The sequence below is a fragment of the Mauremys mutica genome, chromosome 9 (assembly GCF_020497125.1).
Source record: "Mauremys mutica isolate MM-2020 ecotype Southern chromosome 9, ASM2049712v1, whole genome shotgun sequence".
Classification (NCBI taxonomy): Eukaryota; Metazoa; Chordata; order Testudines; family Geoemydidae; genus Mauremys; species Mauremys mutica.
Genome location: NC_059080.1, coordinates 62,951,961 through 62,971,113, shown reverse-complemented (window position 1 = coordinate 62,971,113; position 19,153 = coordinate 62,951,961). Strand labels below are relative to the sequence as shown.

At 41.2% G+C, this 19,153-nt stretch overlaps 1 protein-coding gene across 8 annotated transcripts in view; it reads left to right on the top strand.

The window, feature by feature from the left end:
• The window catches only part of LOC123376898 (vesicle-associated membrane protein 2-like), an 88,453-nt gene extending 69,856 nt beyond the window's left edge, over positions 1-18,597 (top strand). For all 8 annotated transcript variants that reach the window (XM_045029158.1, XM_045029160.1, XM_045029165.1 and 5 more), the window contains 4 exons: positions 7,764-7,887; positions 11,982-12,140; positions 13,972-14,023; positions 16,153-18,597. In XM_045029158.1, the coding sequence (XP_044885093.1) occupies positions 7,764-7,887; positions 11,982-12,140; positions 13,972-14,023; positions 16,153-16,169 (352 nt within the window). In that variant the 3' untranslated portion in view covers positions 16,170-18,597. The remainder of the gene's footprint in view (positions 1-7,763; positions 7,888-11,981; positions 12,141-13,971; positions 14,024-16,152) is intronic.
• Positions 18,598-19,153: the final 556 nt, after the last annotated feature.

The following is a 19,153-nucleotide window of genomic DNA, read 5'->3' as shown; positions in this document are numbered from 1 at the left end:
AATTTTCAGTATTTCTTTTTCATGTTAAATTTATTTTTGTCCAAGTACAAGCCAAATTTGAAGAAAATCACTCTAGTTATTTTAAAGGTCTGAATAGAGCTGCTCAAAAAAGTTTTTGTCCAAAAGTGGCCTTTGTGAAAAGTTTTGTTTGTTTGTTGAAATAAACAATTGTTTATCATAGAAATATTCCTTTTTTCACAAAATGTTCTACAATATTTGTTTCCAGTTAGCTAATAATTTTAGTAAACTGTTTTTCTTACTATGAATCAGGATTTTGGTAAAAAATATATAATGGAAAATATTATGCAAAATGGATAATGGGCCCATTTTAAACCCTGTGAAAGGGAAACAACCTCAAAATGACTTGTGAAAATTAACTGTTTTTTGCCTACTTACTCCACTTGTGAATGAGTTAAATCCGCAAGTTGAAACTTTGTCCTTCAGTTTTCAGATTTATTCAAAGCTACTGTGAATGTATGGCTATGTAAGATCATTTCAATCTTTCAACCTATCTCAAAAGAGGGTGTGTCTAATGTTGGAGATGAAACAAACATTGAAAATTCTTCCATCTCAGGACACTCTCAAACTTGGCTGAGACAATTCAGTTTTAAACAGTAATTGTTTTATACTGAACCGATTTTCTATAAACTTCACTTGGTTTGTAAATCATATGGAGAATTAAAATCAAGCCAAGTCTGAAGCCTATATGTGCTTGATTCCAACTTGCTGAATGCATTAAGTGATAAATATAACAGTAAGAAGAGAGACCATATTTTAAGACCTAAGCAGAGGGAGCCAGAATTAAAATGTGTTTCTTCTCTGACAAGAAACCCTGATAAACTGGCACATTCTCACTGATTTTCATATTAAATTGCTCAGTTTGCAATTTAAAAGAAAATTCTACCTCCTGGTTCCACAAATTAATGTGGTGCTTCAACAGTCAACTTGGGTTCTTTCCAACTCATCTATCACGTCCAATAATAAAGATTCTGGTAGGCTCTTCCAATCCACCTGTGAAACCCTGTTGTCTTCAGATTATCTGTGGCACCTGTGCAACCTAATTTGAGGCTAGTAAGGATACCCAAGTGTTGCTTAGGGGACTATTTGGCTTGCAGAGTTTTTATTATAGGTGGAGCTGGTAACACCACCTATTTTGGGGTTGCCTAAGACTTTCCACTAGTTGTACTTAATATAACTTGATTTTACCTTCTTCAGAAAATACAAAACAACAAAAAACCACCACCACCCACACAACATAGGAACTTATATACAAATAACCATCTTAAAGGAAAGCCATAAAGTCAAGCACTCCAAAGTTAGGAAATGCCAATTTATGGTTGCCTGTGAAACCCTAATTGTGACCCTTATGTTTATGCATTATTATATAGTTTTAATTACATGATAATAAGCTATTTTTCCACAGGGCCCCTGCCTCGGTCAGTGTACAGGCTGGAGACGCAAGAGGGCAGAACTAAGATTTTACAGACAACTGTAAATCTGGCATTTCCTAACTTCAGAGTACTTGACTTTGTAACCTGAATAACTTTCTTTTAGCATATTTTTATATGTAATTACTGTGTATTAACAGCAAGATGGAAAGAATCCAGCCTTGTTTTGGGCCTGTCTCTAATTTTCTCATGACGGGGAGGGGAGAAAGCCTAGTTCTTTTTTCGAGCTATCTAGGTTCATATATGGTCCCTCTTCACGCAGTACTGAGCACCAAAGTTTACCTGAATCTCATTATCACAGAACAGATTATTTTTAACTTTCTAACATAGTGAAGTTTTGTTTGGAAAAGGAAATGAACTAGGAAATCTCTCCAGAGGATTGGAAGGACATAATGCTAGACATTAGGAGCAGTACAAACTCCCCATCATGAAGAGAATGCTGATGAAAAATTATGATTAAATATTTTCACACACCAGTCCTGCAAAACAAAATGGACACCAAATTAAAAACAAAATGCTAGAGTGAATGCCATGGGATAGGAAAGTAACCTTCACCTTTTTTGGAAATTATCCCAAATTAAAGCCTTCCAGTGTTTAAAACCTAGCTCTCTGGGCCACAGACTGACTTTGTGTTGTTTGTGCAGTGCCTATTACAATGAGGTCCTTATTCTTCTTTGGGTCCATAAGCACAGCTCTAATGTGAATAATAATGACATCAGAAAATTAATGCCATCATTGTTTAAGGGATATAGCCTCTGAATTCCATGAACGTGGTGTTAAGGAATTGTCCTGATTTTGCTGCATTCACCTTTTGGGAACTGCAATTAATATGGCTCTGATCCGGCCATGAACTCCACATGGATACTAAAGTCAAAGGGGGTCTGTGCAGACATAGGCTGGGACCTAATTATTAAATCTCTATGGTTGCAAAAATAAATACTGCCTATAGAAATCTGGTTGATAGTGAAGAGAAAATGAATAATTTACTGCCTTTATTAGAACACCAACTGAAGGGTCTGAGGCAAGGCGAGCCAAATAGGATGAAATTATTTTAAAAAATAATTGGTATAACTCTATAAAAACAATAAGCCAGATCTGCTGCTGGTGTAAATTGGCATAGTTCTGTAGATTTCATTGGAGCTATACTGATTTATGCCAGCTGAAGATCTGGCCCAGTTAGGTATAGCCAGGGCCGGCTCCAGACCCCAGCGCGCCAAGCGTGCGCTTGGGGCGGCATTTTGCCGGGAGGGTGGCAGGTGGCTCCAGCGGACCTTCCGGCAAAATGCCAGAGGAGCGGCTCCGGTGGACCTCCCGCAGGCATGACTGCGGAGGGTCCGCTGGTCCCGCGGCTCCAGTGGACCTCCCGCAGGCATGACTGCGGATGCTCCACCAGAGCCGCGGGACCAGCAGACCCTCCGCAGGCACATCTGCAGGAGGTCCCCCGGAGCCGCGGGACCGGTGACCGCCAGTGCGCCCCCCGCAGCGTGCCGCCGTGCTTGGGGCAGCCAAATTCCTAGAGCCGTCCCTGATACGGTATAGCTACTGTAACTCAGGGCTAGTCTATACTAGCAACGCTAAAATGCTGCCGCTTTCCCAGCGCCCTAAAAATACCACCTCCACGAGAGGTGTAGCACGGCTTCCAGCGCTGGTGCACTGTTTACACTAGCACTTTACAGCGCTGAAGCTTGCTGCGCTCGGGGGGTGTTTTTTCACTGTGTAGAATGACAAATTGGAGTCACAACTTTACCTTGGTGTCTACATTTACAGCATGTAATAGAAGACTAGAACATCTGTTTCCACTGGAATTATTCTACCAAATTGGTAGCATGTTCTTTAAATGCTTTAAATTAGGCACAGAGGCAAAGTGTGCTCTTTGTCAATGGGGTTGCGTGTGTGTTATCGAGAGCAAAATTCTGCATTCTGTAGCATGTACATAATTTATATTATGGAAAGAATTACCTACTAATTTGGTAGAATGCCTAAAGTCTATCAAAACTATGCCGCATATTGAGATATCATATAATACATCTATTCTACCTCATCTGTCTTTAATCCACCTCATCCTGGATTTTTACTCTAATGTTCCAATCCCTGGGCGGCTTTGAGCAGATATCATTTTTTTAAAATTCAACCTGCCAAAGATATGTTTCTTCCTTGTCCCTCAGCATTTTAAATTTCCCTCCCCCAAAAAATCAATCTAGCCCAAGATCTGAGATGGGCAATATTCAGCCTTGTATTAATAACAGCTTCTCAGTTGATTGCTTCTCTGTACCTAAAAATGTAATGAATTTAGGAACTGAAATGAGAGTTTCATTCCACATACCCAGCATCTTGATAGGACTCAACATTTGTTTCTAGCCCTAAAAAGGAATGAGACATTGGACTTCAAAAATTGTGACATTTTATGTATTAAAAAAGCCCCTCTTGTAAACATAAATCCTCAGCTGTTATATAACTCAGGGTGCTGACATGCATCACAACAAATTGCTTTGGCTGACTACTACCACACAGAAATGATTTCCTTGCTAAATGAAGCAGCCCAGGCTGGTCAGTTTAATTGCTGACCAACACTGAATAGCAGCAATGAAACTGACCGATCTGGGCTGTTTCATTTAGCAAGGAAGCCTTGAGGGTCACAACTCTGAGGTAGCCCTTCACATGAGCTGCTGAGGATCCAGGTTGGGGAGCTGGCAGGAAAGCTGGCAAGTTTTGAAACCTGCCTATATTCCATTGGAAGATTGGTTGAAATTGACACATTTCCACAAAACATTTTGCATTTGATAAATCAGGATTTTACAGTGTGAAAATGTTCTGCTGGAAATTTTCCGACCAACTCTAGTAAAGAGAACACCTCCTTCTTGCCAGTGTTTGGAGTGTAGGAGCTCTGGAATGATGTGGGGAAAATTCTGTGAACGCTTCCAGTCCTTTTGGCTGAATTAATCTGTACAGGGGACAATGTGGTCCCTGAACACACAACTGAACTCTAATTCCAGCCAAATAAGAAGGCATCAGTGAGACTGGTGAGAAGACTATGATATAGCAAATTAGGGAGTGCTTCTGATTTATACAAATTCATATTAGGCATAGATAGGGAGGCAAAAGTGCCTTTTAAATATTGGGCAGAAAATGTGTATAGAACCGAGCACCCAGTTCTTTAGCCAAACTTGGGTGCTTTCATTCTGGGGTCCTACAAAGATTGGAATGCAGAAGCATGATCAGAAATTGAGGCTGGGTGCAGTATGGGGGATGGGTAGCAACCCTACCCAGCTTGTCCTTGAAGAATATGTCTCCTCTATAGGTTACCCTTACTAGCCAAAGCAAGTGACTGGTTTAAATTATACCTCTTTCCATGTATTAGCATTCTGTAGCCTCAGAGATTTTAACAAAATATAGCCAGGGGATGGCTGCGTTATTGTGTTTTTTAAACTAGCAAATGGGTATTTCACAATTTTTCCACGTAAATTGCCTAGTTGGGTTGATGGGAAAAGGGTCTTTTCCTCCAGAGCCATGATGGTATTTTACAATTTCAACTGTAGGATCCCAGAACATCCTCCCAAAATGTTATCCATACAGGGTGCGTTGTTTGAATCAGTTGTACATTATGGTCCAGATTCTGATCTTTGTTATACCAGTGTAAATGCAGAGTACTCCCACTGATTTCATTGGAGTTGCTATGATTTGAGGCTGGCGAAATGAGTTCGCAATATGGCTTTTTGTGTTCATGGCAACTGATGGGAAGTTCACAAAGGATGTGCTATCTATCATATGACTCAAGCCCTTTCCTTTCAATCAAAGCTTGATAAATGATTTATCATAATAAAAAAGTGTAATATGCAGCATTAATCTCAGTAAGTGAACAACAATCTTTCTGAGGGGCTCTTGGACTTGACAAAATGATGACAAATCAACACTGAGGGTGCATTTGAGGAATGAACACACCTCTATGAAATGCAAGGTGTTGTGGCAGTTTTCTGATGTGGACGTAATTCCAGTAACATTAATCAAGCCCTGGTAGAAAGGAGTGATTCAGAGAGACACTGTGCTCCCTCGGGCTGTTGTTACAGGGGATGCATTGGGAATGTAAGAGTGGGATTTGTGGTGGGGTCCCCAGTTCAAATGTTCAGGGATTTCCTCAGCAGTTATTGGAAGATTTTATTTCTGTTGCAGGAGGAATTGATGGGGAACCTTCAGAAAAGGGAGAGAGTCACAGGTTTGATGTGTGGGCTTGAAGAATGGCTGCTTGAAATCATTAGGACCTGTCAGGCGAGTGGGATGATTTGCCCACTGAAGTTCAATCACCAGGACAGATTGGATCTGTCAGATCATCTTAAGGAAATGTTTTTTAAAAGCAATTTTGAAGATGACCATGCTGGTCTTGTATGTAAGGTGGGACATGTGGGTTCTATTTCTAGCTCTGCCACATATTGTAATCTGTGCTCTTGGGCAAAGGATTTTAGCCAGGTCTGTTGCTCTGTAGTGGCAGTTGGTGTTTGATACTGCCCAGGCTGGGCTGGTTAAGTACTACAGTGTTCCTCAGAGATCCTCCCCCTTGCCATAAACAATCCTCAGCCTAAATTTCCTCCCAGCTCTTTCTCCCTCTGCTGTTATTTGTCCTCTTTCTTGATGCATCTCCTTGCTTAGCTCACTCTCAGCTTTGCTCTGATTCACCAGGGTGGTTTTACATTCACAACACTGAGTAGAGGGGGCAGGTTCTCAACCCTATCTCCCCTCAGCAGCTCAAAGATGAGGGGAGGAGCCATGGGCTCTCTTCCTGCTCACTCCATCCACTAATTTAGATCAGTGGCTGGAGGAGGAGCTCTGAAACTGCTCCCTGTCCCCAAAGCTCTGTCTGCTGGTGACTGGCCATACTGCTGAGCTGGGCTGTAACCTAAGTCAGTTGGTAACTGAGGCCTAGCTGCAGGGCAAAATCCTCCCAGCCTGAGAGAAAAGGAGAAATGTAGGTCTACGGCTTGACATTGCCCAGCTAGCTTAAGGCCCCAGAAGGGGCTGGTAGTGAAGCAAAGTATAACAGTGGAAGAGAACTGGATGGTGGGGGAGTCAGAATGAGAATGATGAGCAGAGAGTGAAGAATGCGAGGAAGGGTTGCTGGTGGGGAGCATTTGAAGTGGGTGATGCAGGATGGGGAGTGGCTAATGACAGATGAGGATGTGCACGGAGAATGGGATCATGGGTGGTTGGTAAAGAGGCAGGAAGGAGTCAGGAATGGGGAAGTTGAGAAATTAAGATAAGGTAACACAGGACAAGAGAGGAGGAAGGGAGGAACTATTCTAAATCACTATTAGAAAATGGGAGAGGATGGGAGGAAAGAGAATCAAAACAGCCAAGGGAGACTTAGCATGTCATGTATTTTCTCTCACTTTATACACAGCTAATGCTTATATGAGTCTGAGTCACTGCCTTCCCCAGTGCATTGATTGCAATCAGATCACTTGAACTGAGGATTTATGAACCATGGGGCCAGATTTATAGAACTAGGCATACCCACGTTTTGCTCTTTGTACTGCAAACCCAGCCATTTTATAAAGAGTTGAATCTACTGTTTCAGTTCTCCTGGTTGTGCCACCAGTGCAAAGTGGTTTAGAGACCAAGCCTCAAGTCTTTTTTTTTATTTTTAAGCCATTGTAACAAAGTTAGGCCCCACCTACACATGCTCGCTGTGGTGGTTGTTTGATGCCTAGTTCTGCAGTTGACAAATGAATGGACTTAGCCTCGCTGCCAAGGGAAAGTTTTCTAAAGCTTTCGTGTATCTGCCTAACCCCTGAGAGGGTCTTTGCTAGACTGTGTCTTGCACTGCAAGCAGGGCACACCATGGCTAGTGAAAACATGGAAATGAATTGCACAGAAGCTAACTGGACTGTTTGGTTAGATGCCCGTTATGCATTGTTTCATGGACATTCTGAGCAGCACTTCCTCCTCCCTGACTTCCACTGCTCAGCCAGGGAGGAAAGATGATTGATAGCTAATCGAAGGGCCCTATCCAAGGCACACAAGATTCCTGTTGACTCCAGTAGATTTGCCTGAATCTGAACTGTTTAATGGGGAAAACGAGGGGAAAATTGGACGGAAATCAGAAGGCCCCAGTTTTCAAACTTGGTTCCCCAAAATCAGGCAACTAGTGTCTAAGTACAGAGTTAAGTGCCTAATTTTGGCCACCTGCAGTAACTGACAATTGATGGAAGGCTAGAAAACTCTGCTGTATGTTTGCATATACACACCTTGGACTGGTAGCAAAGTGAAGGTGCAGATGAATGAAATTCAAGGCATGCTCAATGATTTTCTGTGCTTCTGGTTTAGGTCAGTCCCAGCTCCCACCCAAGGTGCCGGAGTTTCCACAATTCCTGGGGCAGGAGGGCCTCCTCCCCCACCCAATGTGACCAGTAACAGAAGATTGCAGCAGACACAAGCTCAGGTCGATGAGGTGAGCTGCACACAGCCGGGGCACTGATGAGATTTTAATTTTTAAGATGATTAAATGACTATTTGCCCAGCTAAAGATCCTGTTGCCTTTACTCAACTGAAGTCGGGGGTGGGGGGGTGTCTATGGAATGAGATTTACATGAGATAAGGGTTTTAATAGGAAGATTGCAGAAGAGCTCGTTAATAATCTTTATATACCCCTAACACTTCTGCTCACAAAACAAGTGTGACTTAGATGTTACCTCTGTCATTGTTTGTAAATAGCCAATATAAATATAAACCCTTTCAGGGATTATAAAGACATAGGCCTTGCCCCTGCAAACTATTCCTTGTGGGAAGGAGCCTGTGTCTGAAAGCCTGGGTTAGTTTCCAGGGTCAGGGCTGTAGTTAGCAATAAGGGCTGTATTTAATTTATTTGATTACTATTAAAAACTAAATTCAGGCAAAGACAAACAGTTGAGCATGTCCACAGAGCAACAGCTCCAAGAAGTCCCCAGCTACTTTTTGAATGATTGTTCAGTATGAGACCTAGTTCCAGCATGGATTCCCTCTTCACTGGGGTGATAATTCCCCTTAACAGTCTTACTCCTTGTCACGGATCCACAGGATCAGTGCTATGACCCCTGCTTTGGAACAGCTTCTGGGAGGACCCCTTCAGTGAGCCAGACCACCTAGGGGTCTCACTCTTCCTTGAGGGTAAGTCATATGGCTTCACTGCCTCCGCAGCCTTGACTTCTGGGCCTTCCGCAGTCCTGCTTCCCACCATTAACTCCTTTCAGTGTTGGACCTCTAAGAGAGATTGGTACATCTTAGGGAGCAGCGCATCTCCGACAGCCTCTTCAGTGACCTTCATGCAGTGTTGTCAAAACAGAAAGGTTTGTTGGTCAGCAGGAACCTAGCATAGAAAGTCCTTGGTTAGCATAGAGAAAAGAAAGTGGCTCTGGGCTAATCAGAGTGGACCATGCTGTTAAAGTGGTGTGTCCCCGATGGCTCTTGCTCTGAGTGTGTACCCTCTTGTTCAAGTTCCCAGGCCAGTCATACCTGGGCCCTCCTCAGTCCTTTGTTCTCCAGTTGATCAAACACAGCTGGATTCCTACAGGGAAAGGGAGTGAGCCATCCATGGTCATTAGTTGCTAGGTAGCAAATATCCCAAGGTTTGGCTTTGCTATTGTCTTCATGGATTCCCCAATGACATGGGCCAAACTCACCTAGGCGCCATCGACACCTTTGTCATAGCCTGCCCAAGAGTAAATAACCTTTTCCCATGATTCATACAGATATTACAGAAAATTCCCACTCAGTCACATTCATCATGCCAGCAATCATTTACCACCATATTCACTGAACTATTGAAGCTAATCCTGGGTGCAACCCATCCAGCTAATATTGGGGTTTGATTGCTAATCTTGGGGTTCAATCATGGATGAGCTGCTGACTTGCTGTATGGCCAGTTATGTAGTGCAGACTTTAGATGTGTGTACTAAGTACAGTACGCTGAAGACTTCCTAGGCCATGGTCCATTACCTAACTGAACACCACATAGTTAGGAACAACTAGTTGTATATAACTCTCTCTTGCTCCCTGTGGAGCCTTAATGCCAATTCAGATGTACAAACAGCAGATAATATCCATTCAACTAGTGTTGGGATTGTCCCCAAATGCACCTTACAAGTATAGGAAAGACGTTTACAGAAATCATCCAACCTGAGCTCATTATTCATACAATTAATGTTATATTTTAGACAGAGTTTGCCTCATTTAGAACCTTCTTCAGCTTCATGTCCTGGATGCTTCTCTGCTGATATTTGGGGCAGATCAGAATAGCGTCCAGCTACAGAAAAGGTTAGGCCCAATTCTTCTCTCCCATTGGTTTTACAACAATGTAATTGCATTGACCTTAATGGAGTGACTTCTTATTCTCACTGTGGAAAATGAGAAAAGAATCAAGTCCACTGTGTCTCAGCCTCTGGTGGGACCCTACCTCTGGTCAGAATAATAAAATAAACTTTTCTACCCAAGTAGACTGCATCATGAGGGTGCTGTGAGCATTTATGTGGCTCAGCATCAAAGCAAATGGCCCTCCTTGGGAGGTGAAATGTGATTATTTTATTGCTTAAAAGGAGCTACTTCAAACACACTAATGGGGTTCTTCAAGCAGGAGAATGGAAATAGGTTCCAATAATAGACTGGCCAAACCAAAAGCCTAGAACCCTCTGAAATTCTGAAGACCTGGTTCTGAACTTTGTGGCCTGAGACACACTTTAGTTCTGATATGTTTAACTCAGGCCTACAGGAGTCAGCGTCATAGTGATGAGAAGTTTGAATGGAGAGGCAGAATCAGGCCAATTGTCAGGGAAGTCACTACCTGATGACTCTGGTAAGTGGACAGCAGGTGACCATCAATCCCAGGGTGCACTTGAAATGTCCAGGTTCACTTCCATGATTAGTTCAGACTTGAGGGATAGAAGTTGTTGTAGGTCGGTTGTCCAGAGGAGACATATAAGGGAGCAGGTAGAACTCACTCTTTTTGGGGGGTGGGGGGAAGCTCAGCCAATGGTTAAATCACAGGCTGACTAGAATCAAGGAGGCAAAACTCTATTGGGATTTTCAGGAACAGGATATATGTATCAAGCCAGAGCCCTTGAACTTAATGGAACTGTGTTGATTTCCACATCTGAGGATCTGACTCATCATGCTTTACTTTTATCTTGCCCACTTACTGCAAGTCTTTTCCTAGGAAATGTTTTTGTTTCAGTGTGTCTTGTGGCAAAGCATCCTTTAGGTGGCACCAAACACTTGCACTATGGAAATCAAGCACAGAAGCTACAGTTTTACTACAGTTCCATTTCATTTTACAAGGACAGGAACAAATCTTCACTTGCGAGTAGACGTGAATTCTCACACTGACTTCAGCGAGGCCAGGATTTCACATTTAGAGCCTAATTCTGCTCCCACTGGAAGATAATGGGAGTTTTGCTTTTAACTTCAGTGGGAGCAGGACTGGACCCACTATCTTTTGTTTTCTCTTGTACATAAATACAAGATGCATCTTATAACTAATCCAGCCTGTAGGGTTTCACTGTTTTCACTGTGTCCAAAGTGTGTGTTTGACGCTACGTTTTTTACTGCTAATTATTATTCTTTTGAACAGATTGAATTAGATTAAGTACAACTGACATAGTCTGCAGTATTCATAATTTATAAAGAATTGCAAGCCAGTCTCACATTTACTGCTGCCATAAGTGGGAACAACTTTATTGACTTCAACAGAGGCTGTGCCTACGTAAGCCGTTGATTAAGTTGGATCAGGATTTCTGTTTTTACGCATTAATTGGCTAAAAATGCCCAATCGATGTAAATATATTTCAATATGTTTAAAATAACTGAATTACTGTGCCTTTCCCAGTACTTTCTGTGTGTCTCTTCCAATCTATGCTCTTTTGGGCATCAGGCCTATGTTGGTCTCCATGGTGAAATTAACAAAGACAAGAGTTTTTCTATGCAAAATGTTCTCCCTTCTTCCAATACCAAATAGGATTTCAGACTACAGTTGGAAGATCATCTTGTCTGAGAAGGAGCTCATAGGTTGTGGTAGCTCCTTTTAGAATTTCTTGTCAAGCCTACTTCTATAGTTATGATAGGGCAACTATATTGTTAAGTCAGCAGCAGTGAAAATAATAGTTTTAGGCTTGTGTTCCTAACCAGCACCATGAGGTAGCACATACTGCAAATGTGCTGGTGTCTGCTCCGTGATAGGTACGTCAACCAGGTTCCTGTAACAATAGCAAAGCAGCTAACTGGGTTAAAGCACCAGTGCATGTTCCTCTAAAAAACTTCATGGAAATAACTAGTGTACATTTTAATGTCTTAGTATTTTATAGTCTGTAAGGACACTTGAGCTCAGCATGATTATGTGCACCTTACTATCTGTCTAGGGCTCCCTTGAGTAGCCTCGATATAGAGGAATTGTCTATATAACAGCAAGCCATAATTTTTACCTTGATAGCAAAGGGACCCTTCCCACTCACCATACGTCAGTCTATGAATACAGCCCTTCCATGTATGGAGTGTGCTAACTGAGGGTTATCTTTTCAGGTGGTGGACATCATGCGAGTGAATGTAGACAAGGTTCTAGAAAGAGACCAAAAGCTTTCAGAGCTTGACAACCGGGCAGATGCATTACAAGCTGGTGCCTCACAGTTTGAAACTAGTGCAGCCAAATTGAAGAGAAAATACTGGTGGAAAAATTGCAAGGTAAAGAGGATAGGTATCTCTTGTTAAATCTGCCACATGTTAATTGTTTACTTTCACTTTGTTCTAATGAGCCTTTGTAACAATAGGTTGACTTTAAATGACCCTTTTTCTTAATGCTGAAAAGTAAGATATATTACTCTTTAAACCAGTAGGATAGTCTTTGGAAGCTATAGTGAGTTTGAATAGAGATAGACTTAACCTACACTATGGCTCAGAGAACCACAGATCTTTGTGCTATATGAAATTTGAATCATAATTATGAGGCTTCAGCCAATTTCTGGAGACAGGAATGGGAGAACATAGGAATTACAATACAGAATCAATCCAGTGATCCATCTAGTCCAGTATCCTGCCTCTGAAACTGTCTAGCACTGGCAACTTCAGAAGAAGGTACAAGGAACACTGCAATAGGCAGTTATGGAATAAGCTTTCCCAGGGGGAAGTTTATTTCTAACTTCCCCCAAATAATTAGAAGTTGGCTTCTATACTGAAGTTTGAGCAGTTATATCCCTTCCAAAGCTCTTGTTAAGTGTCAATAGTTACTATCTTAACTCCAGCCAACTTTTGGATTTCACAAACTCTCTAGAACATTTTGCAAAAGTTGGGGATTTCATAAAAGTTTTTAGATTTCTTTTTGTAAGAATTTCCCACCCCACCCTCATCTCACATAATTCAAACCCAATTGTTTCTGTGGGGGAAATTGATTAATATAAACATCTAAGTGTGAGAGCATGTGACACGAAAACTGAAGAAATTGATACAACATGCAAAAACCTCAGCCCCAACACAATAAAAATACACTTGAAAACATGCACAAAGCCAGTATCTGCATAGCATACATGAGGAGTGGAGTGGAAGAGCCTTTCTCTCCTCGTGGGGATTGATGAACCTCTTTCTCCTTCATGGAGGTAAGCTTCTGGAGGAGGAAGCCACCGGACCCAGGGCCTTCTCAAGCCACCATGGGAAATAAAGGAAGAAGAGAATCTCTTCAGCAGGGCTAGATTAAGGCTAAGCAAAGATTGAATTCAGCAAAATCTTGTCCCTACCCCACAACAGACTCATCCTCTCCCTTGAACAAGGAAGACTCCTCTTTCTTCCCATCCTGAAACCACCTATTCCTCCACTCCAGTATCATCCTTTCCAATCCCCACCCTCCCCAGCCCTCCTTCTTCCTGTACCCATACCAAACAACCATCCATATGCCTCCCCAGTGCAAGCCCCAGTCCAGTTGCCTGGTTTCATTTCTGTCTCCCCTAGAAACCTGTGGTGCTGCTGGCAATTCACCTCCTTCCCAAGTAAGACCAGCTGTCCCCAGAGCTGGATCCTGACCCCTATCCTGACCCCCTGAAAAGAAAGTAAAGTGAAGAAAGCTCCAGACTTCAGGAGCCAGAGGAGGAGTAGAGGAAGAGGAGAAGTGGCCAGTACCAATTGTTGACTCTTCCTTCCATTAGGGCCTATTTTGACTCTTACAAAGTATGTGCTTTTCAATCATGTTGGCTAATCCAGTTATTTTACCATGATTAAAAGCCCTGTTGAGATACTGGTGAATACATCTGAAGCCATATTAGCTGGCCATGTTGTAACTTAGGCTACAACACAGCCAGTGAACACAGCTGCAAACATGTTAGTCTGTATCTTAACAGATGCTCTCTCTCAGATTGTCTCGGTTCTAGGAAACGCTACATTTGGGGCCTATAAAAATTGATCACAGGGTGTCTGTGCAAGGACTAGGAACGCTGGGACAGAGTGAACAGCCCACCTAAAGACAAAACAAGGAGCGACCTTTTACAATGCAAAGACTTCATTTTTCTTTCTTTAACTCTCTTTCTAGATGATGATCATCCTTGGTGTAGTATGTGCAGTCATTCTTATTGTAATGATAAGTAAGTAATTCATTTTCTATTTACAATCTAAATAGCTCTGTGATTTCCAATGTCCTCATGTCGAAAAAAATAAAACATTTAGGAAGATAGTCTGACTGTGAATATCCCCTTCAAGTGTCCTGCTGTTATAAGGAGATATACTGTAAATTTCACTGAACATTCATTGACCTTGGGTTGGAAACATCCAAGTTTTAATGGCACCCACTCTGTTATATTACATAGTTTCTCCCAGTTTAAATGTCACCATTTCAGGATTAGGTAAACTTTTGTGCAATCTCAAAGAGCTTCAATCCTACTCTCATTAGAATCCATGACACAAACCCTATTTACATTAGTGGGAGAAGACTCAGTCCTGTAAATTAACTCACTGTTATAGAATCTGGACAGCAGGCCAAATTTTAAGGTACATAGGGGTGCCTAGTGTGATTTTTCAAAAGTGCCAGTCAATGGCAGTTAAGCATGTAGGTGCTTTTGAAAAATCCCGCAAGGTGCCTATCTGCATCTTTAGATATCTAAAACCTGGCCCAAAGCTGCCTTGAGTTCTCGGTTACACAGGGAGTGTCTTGTATTCCACATATCTATATAATATCTGGAAATAGAATATGAAAAATGGTCATAATGGTATAGGCAGCAAAGCAGAGATCTCATAATAACAGGACTCTGTTCAGATTTCATACACAGATAGAGACATTAGTATCAGAAAGGAAGGATTACAAAGTCTTTTCCTTTTTAATATATAACTCTGTGTTAGTAACAGCTGTTATGAATGAAGTTGTTTCTTTTACGTAACTTTAATATGGCACTAGATATTAAAACTGGAGGGTTGTTCAGTCAGACAATACTGCCAGTAATCCAAAAGAGATTTAACAGCAAGTTGTATTATGGGCATGTACTAATACCTTCTTCTCAGATTACCTACTTCACCTTCAGTCTGTGTATGTTTGCTTCTGTTATACTTACAAATGATCAGTAAACATGAGTTAGGTGCATGATGTAATGTATGAGTTATATAAAAACTGGCACCACTGTGACCCTGAATGATTTTTGGGTTTCATAATTCTGAAGCTACAAGAATGGAAATGGTAGCACAGGTAGTGGAGGCTTAGCCATGCCAAGTATGTGCCAACTGGTTTCAGTGGGTTTGTACTCGACACACCTAAACCATGCCTCTGCTAACGCGACTACATTGGTATTTATACTCATGCTAGCTCAGAGAGAGCTAGCCCGAGTATGTGTATGCGAGCATGGGAACCATACACCTAGCTCGTAGTGTAGACATAGGCTATGATTTGAGGTTGTTTATATAATTGTTAGGCTTAGTGCAATACTTGAGAGAATCAATGCTTTAAGGCTCAGGGACATACATTTTTTCATAAATACTTCTTTGCACTCAAGGTGGTTGTTGTTTCCATTCCAGTACCGCTTAGAAGTCTCAACTTACTTTAGGACCCCACTAGGCTAGGCACTGTACATACACATAGTGAGAGACAGTCCAAGCCCCAAAGAGATATCAATCTAAATAGACAAATCAGATAGAGGTGGGAGAAAGGAAGATATTATCCCCATTTCACAGATTGAGAACTGAGGGGCAGAGAAGTTAGGCCCTGATTCAGAACAGCATCCCTATTCAGGACAGCACTTAAGGATCTACTTAAATCCCATTGAAGTCCATGGGATTTAAGCACTTGCTTAAAGTTAAGTGTGTTCTTAAGTGCTGTCCTGAATAGGCACCAAAGTGACTTCTCTGGTGCCTTAAAGCATAGTGTCTGGTGCGGTCACATCCATTTCACTGGGCTAAATGTTGCTGTGTAATTAGAGCTTTATCAGGCTATGATTGAAATTGATTGGAGTGGAGCCCTTGATTTTAATGAAGACAGGATCACACCTTCAGTGATTTACCCAGCACATTTATCCTGTAGCTCAGACCACCACCCTTTCCAAAGCTGCCCATTCCCAGACACTGGGGTACCAAATAGAAGTTGTTATTGTAATAACACCACAGTATGCTCCTTAGGCAGGGCTGTGCTAATGTGCTTGCCTGTTCTCTGCATATGCTCAGGTCTGTGGACTGAAGTCCAATATTAACTATATGATAACATCTGTTTTCTTTTTCCTTCTTTCCTTCCTAGTTTATTTCTGCACTTGAAAAAGCAATGAGGGGAAGGCTTGGCATGGCTTGGTTCATCTTTTATGATGTTCTCTTATTGAACTCTGCTTTTTAATTCCTGGTGTCTTGGGGAGTTTTGCCTGTAATAATCCGTAAGCATTCAGTGTAGTGTGTTTGGTATTATGCTGTTTCCACATGAAACTGTACCAGCTAAATACTGCCAAGTAATTCCATGCGTTGTCTTATCATTGAGTCTTAAAATGCATCCACAATGACCTTCAGAAACTGTAATATATGAAATGCATCTTAAACTTTTCAGAATCATAAGAGAGCAATTACGGGGAAAGTCCTTACTTTAAAAGGACACTGTCATGTAGTTTAGGCCCAAAATTAAGATTTGTATTAAATAGTAGGGCCCAAATGGTCAAATCTGGGGGCCTAAATTAGGCTTCAAAATCCATATCTAAACACACAAATAAACGTGGCCTGATTCATCTAGAGCACCTGCTGATTCTGTTTTAGTCAATGGAAGCTGCAGATGTTTAACGAATTTGAATGTCAAATTACTTGTATTTAAGTGTCTAAATATGGACTCTAAAGCCTAATTTTAGGCATCCAGGTTTGAAACTATTTGGTCTAGGTTCTGTACAACAATAAGAATGCTTTCATAGATTTAAACTTTCCATTGGGTTGTTTCCTATACAAACACTGTGGCAGCATGCTAGTGTATGAGAACCAGATGAGAAGCAAGAATGACACTGACAAGAAAACAAACATCATAAATAACCAAAAAAACTTAGATCGTTAATAAGCCAAGATGGCAGCCCTCAGATTTATGGTTAATGTATGGCATCTGAACCCCAGTTCTGCAAACACTTATGCCCATGTTTAACTTCAAGCACATGAGTAATCTTACTGAAGTTAGGGGGCTATGCCCATATGCATCAGTTTTCAGGATTGGGGGCCTTTTCCCATGGAATCTCACCAAATCAACCATTTGAAAATCAATCAGTTAGAGATTGTGGGTGAGAATTGTGGTGGGGAGGACCCATTAAAGGACATAGCTATAAAGCTATAAAGTTCTTTTATAAAGTGGTCCATGGAATGAAAATGTCACAGTACTGCTGATCTGAAGCATTGTTATTAGTGACACAAGTAAGGCAATCTATATAAGTCTTAAACTGACAGCATCCTCTTTTTAAAGGGGCTCTGTTGAGATATTTTTTATACTTTTTTAAAACTCACTGTTTATATTCTGTTTACAATGGCCCTTGTTGATTATGGAAGTTTGAAACTGAAATAGATTTTCATTTCAAATTTTTTCCCATTGTCCACACACACACACACACTGGCCTGTTGTTATAGGGTTGCTCACAAGTGGTGAGCTTCTGGCTTTGTATTAGGATTTTTTAAGCACTGAATAATTTGTTTAGAAGAGGGAGGGAATACTATCCAGAGAGAATAATATTGGTTTTTGTTTTCAAACAAATATAACAAATAAAGATGTGTCAAATTTGGGGCCTAATGATCCTGACAGGGTCCATGTAGAGTGATAACTGATAACTTTTCCGCAGGATTTTGAAAGGGTAATTGTTGGAATAAATACCCGAAGAAGTATTTGGTTTTTTGTTTTTATCTTTGGCTGCCATAGCCACATTTTTTAAATGTATTGATACACCTGTAAATATTCTCATTGTAAACCACCATTAAATAGGGTGTTAGAGAAAACCCAAAACAGATAGTTAAGCCAATCGGTATATATAGACTAATGTGCCATTGTAATGGGCGTATATACAAATTGTACTTAAGCAGAATTTTGAAGAGAAAATAATGGCTAGTTGAAAGGCTCTAGTTACTTTATTGGTTGCTGTCTATTTACTGCTTTATTTTCACATGTTCCATATGACATAGAGAAATAGCAGATGCCCACAGCCTTAATGAAATGGAAATGTCATTTTGAAAGCTACTGATGTATTACTGGGCTTAATGATATGTCCTGCTTACTTCAATCTTGTGAGGGAATAAATGCACAAACTCCAAAAGCTCATTGACACGGGATAGAACGTTTGTTTACTCTAAAGTAATTAAGGGCCTGATCTTGTGAGGTGCTGAGTGCCATTCCCATTGACTTGGCAGCCTGCAGGATAGGGGACTTGCAGAAAAAGGCTGAGCAGTCTAACCTGAAAACTATTTTCTAACCAGCAGAACAATTGTCTGGCTCTTGTAAAAAAAAAAAAAAAAACTGCCACTCTAACATTTAGTAGTACATTGCTCCCTATGTAAACTGATTTATTTCCATGAGACTGCTAAAAACTTGTATCGAGGAGGGAAATTTGCACTAGTGTAATTATATCTATGTAGCTATATTCGTGAAAACCCTAATGCAGCCACACGGCTTTGGTGCAAAACGTGGCTTGCACTGGTGCATAACATCTACACTGAGAGTAGTTAAATAAATTGGGGAAACCCCCCCCCATCCTGTATACACAGGCCTAAATTACTGCTCATTGTGAGTAAGGATAGCAGAATTAGCCTCTCTAGGTTCTCAACCAGGGGTACACATACCCCTGGGGTATGCAGAGGTCTTCCCCGGGGTACATCAGTTCATCTAGATATTTGCCTAGTTTTACAACAGGCTAAATAAAAAGAACTCATGATGTCAGTACAAACTAAAATTTCATATGGACAATGACTTGTTTATACTGCTCTCTATATAAGGCTACGATTTTGGCATGGACAGGATGCAGGCAATAAATAAAATCACGGAAAAGTATACAGGGCTGGCATTTGGGGATAGCAAGCAGGGCAATTGCCCAAAGCCCCATGCCACAAGGGGCCCTGCAAAGCTAAATTATGGGCAGCAGGGCTCGGGCTTTGGCTTCACAAGTGAAAAACAGGCTCACGTGTCACTCTGAAATGTAAGTACAATATTTATATTCCAATCCATATATTTTATATAAAAGGTAAAAAGGAGAAAGTATCCCTTTTTCAGTAATAGTGTGGCTGTGACACTTCTGTATTTT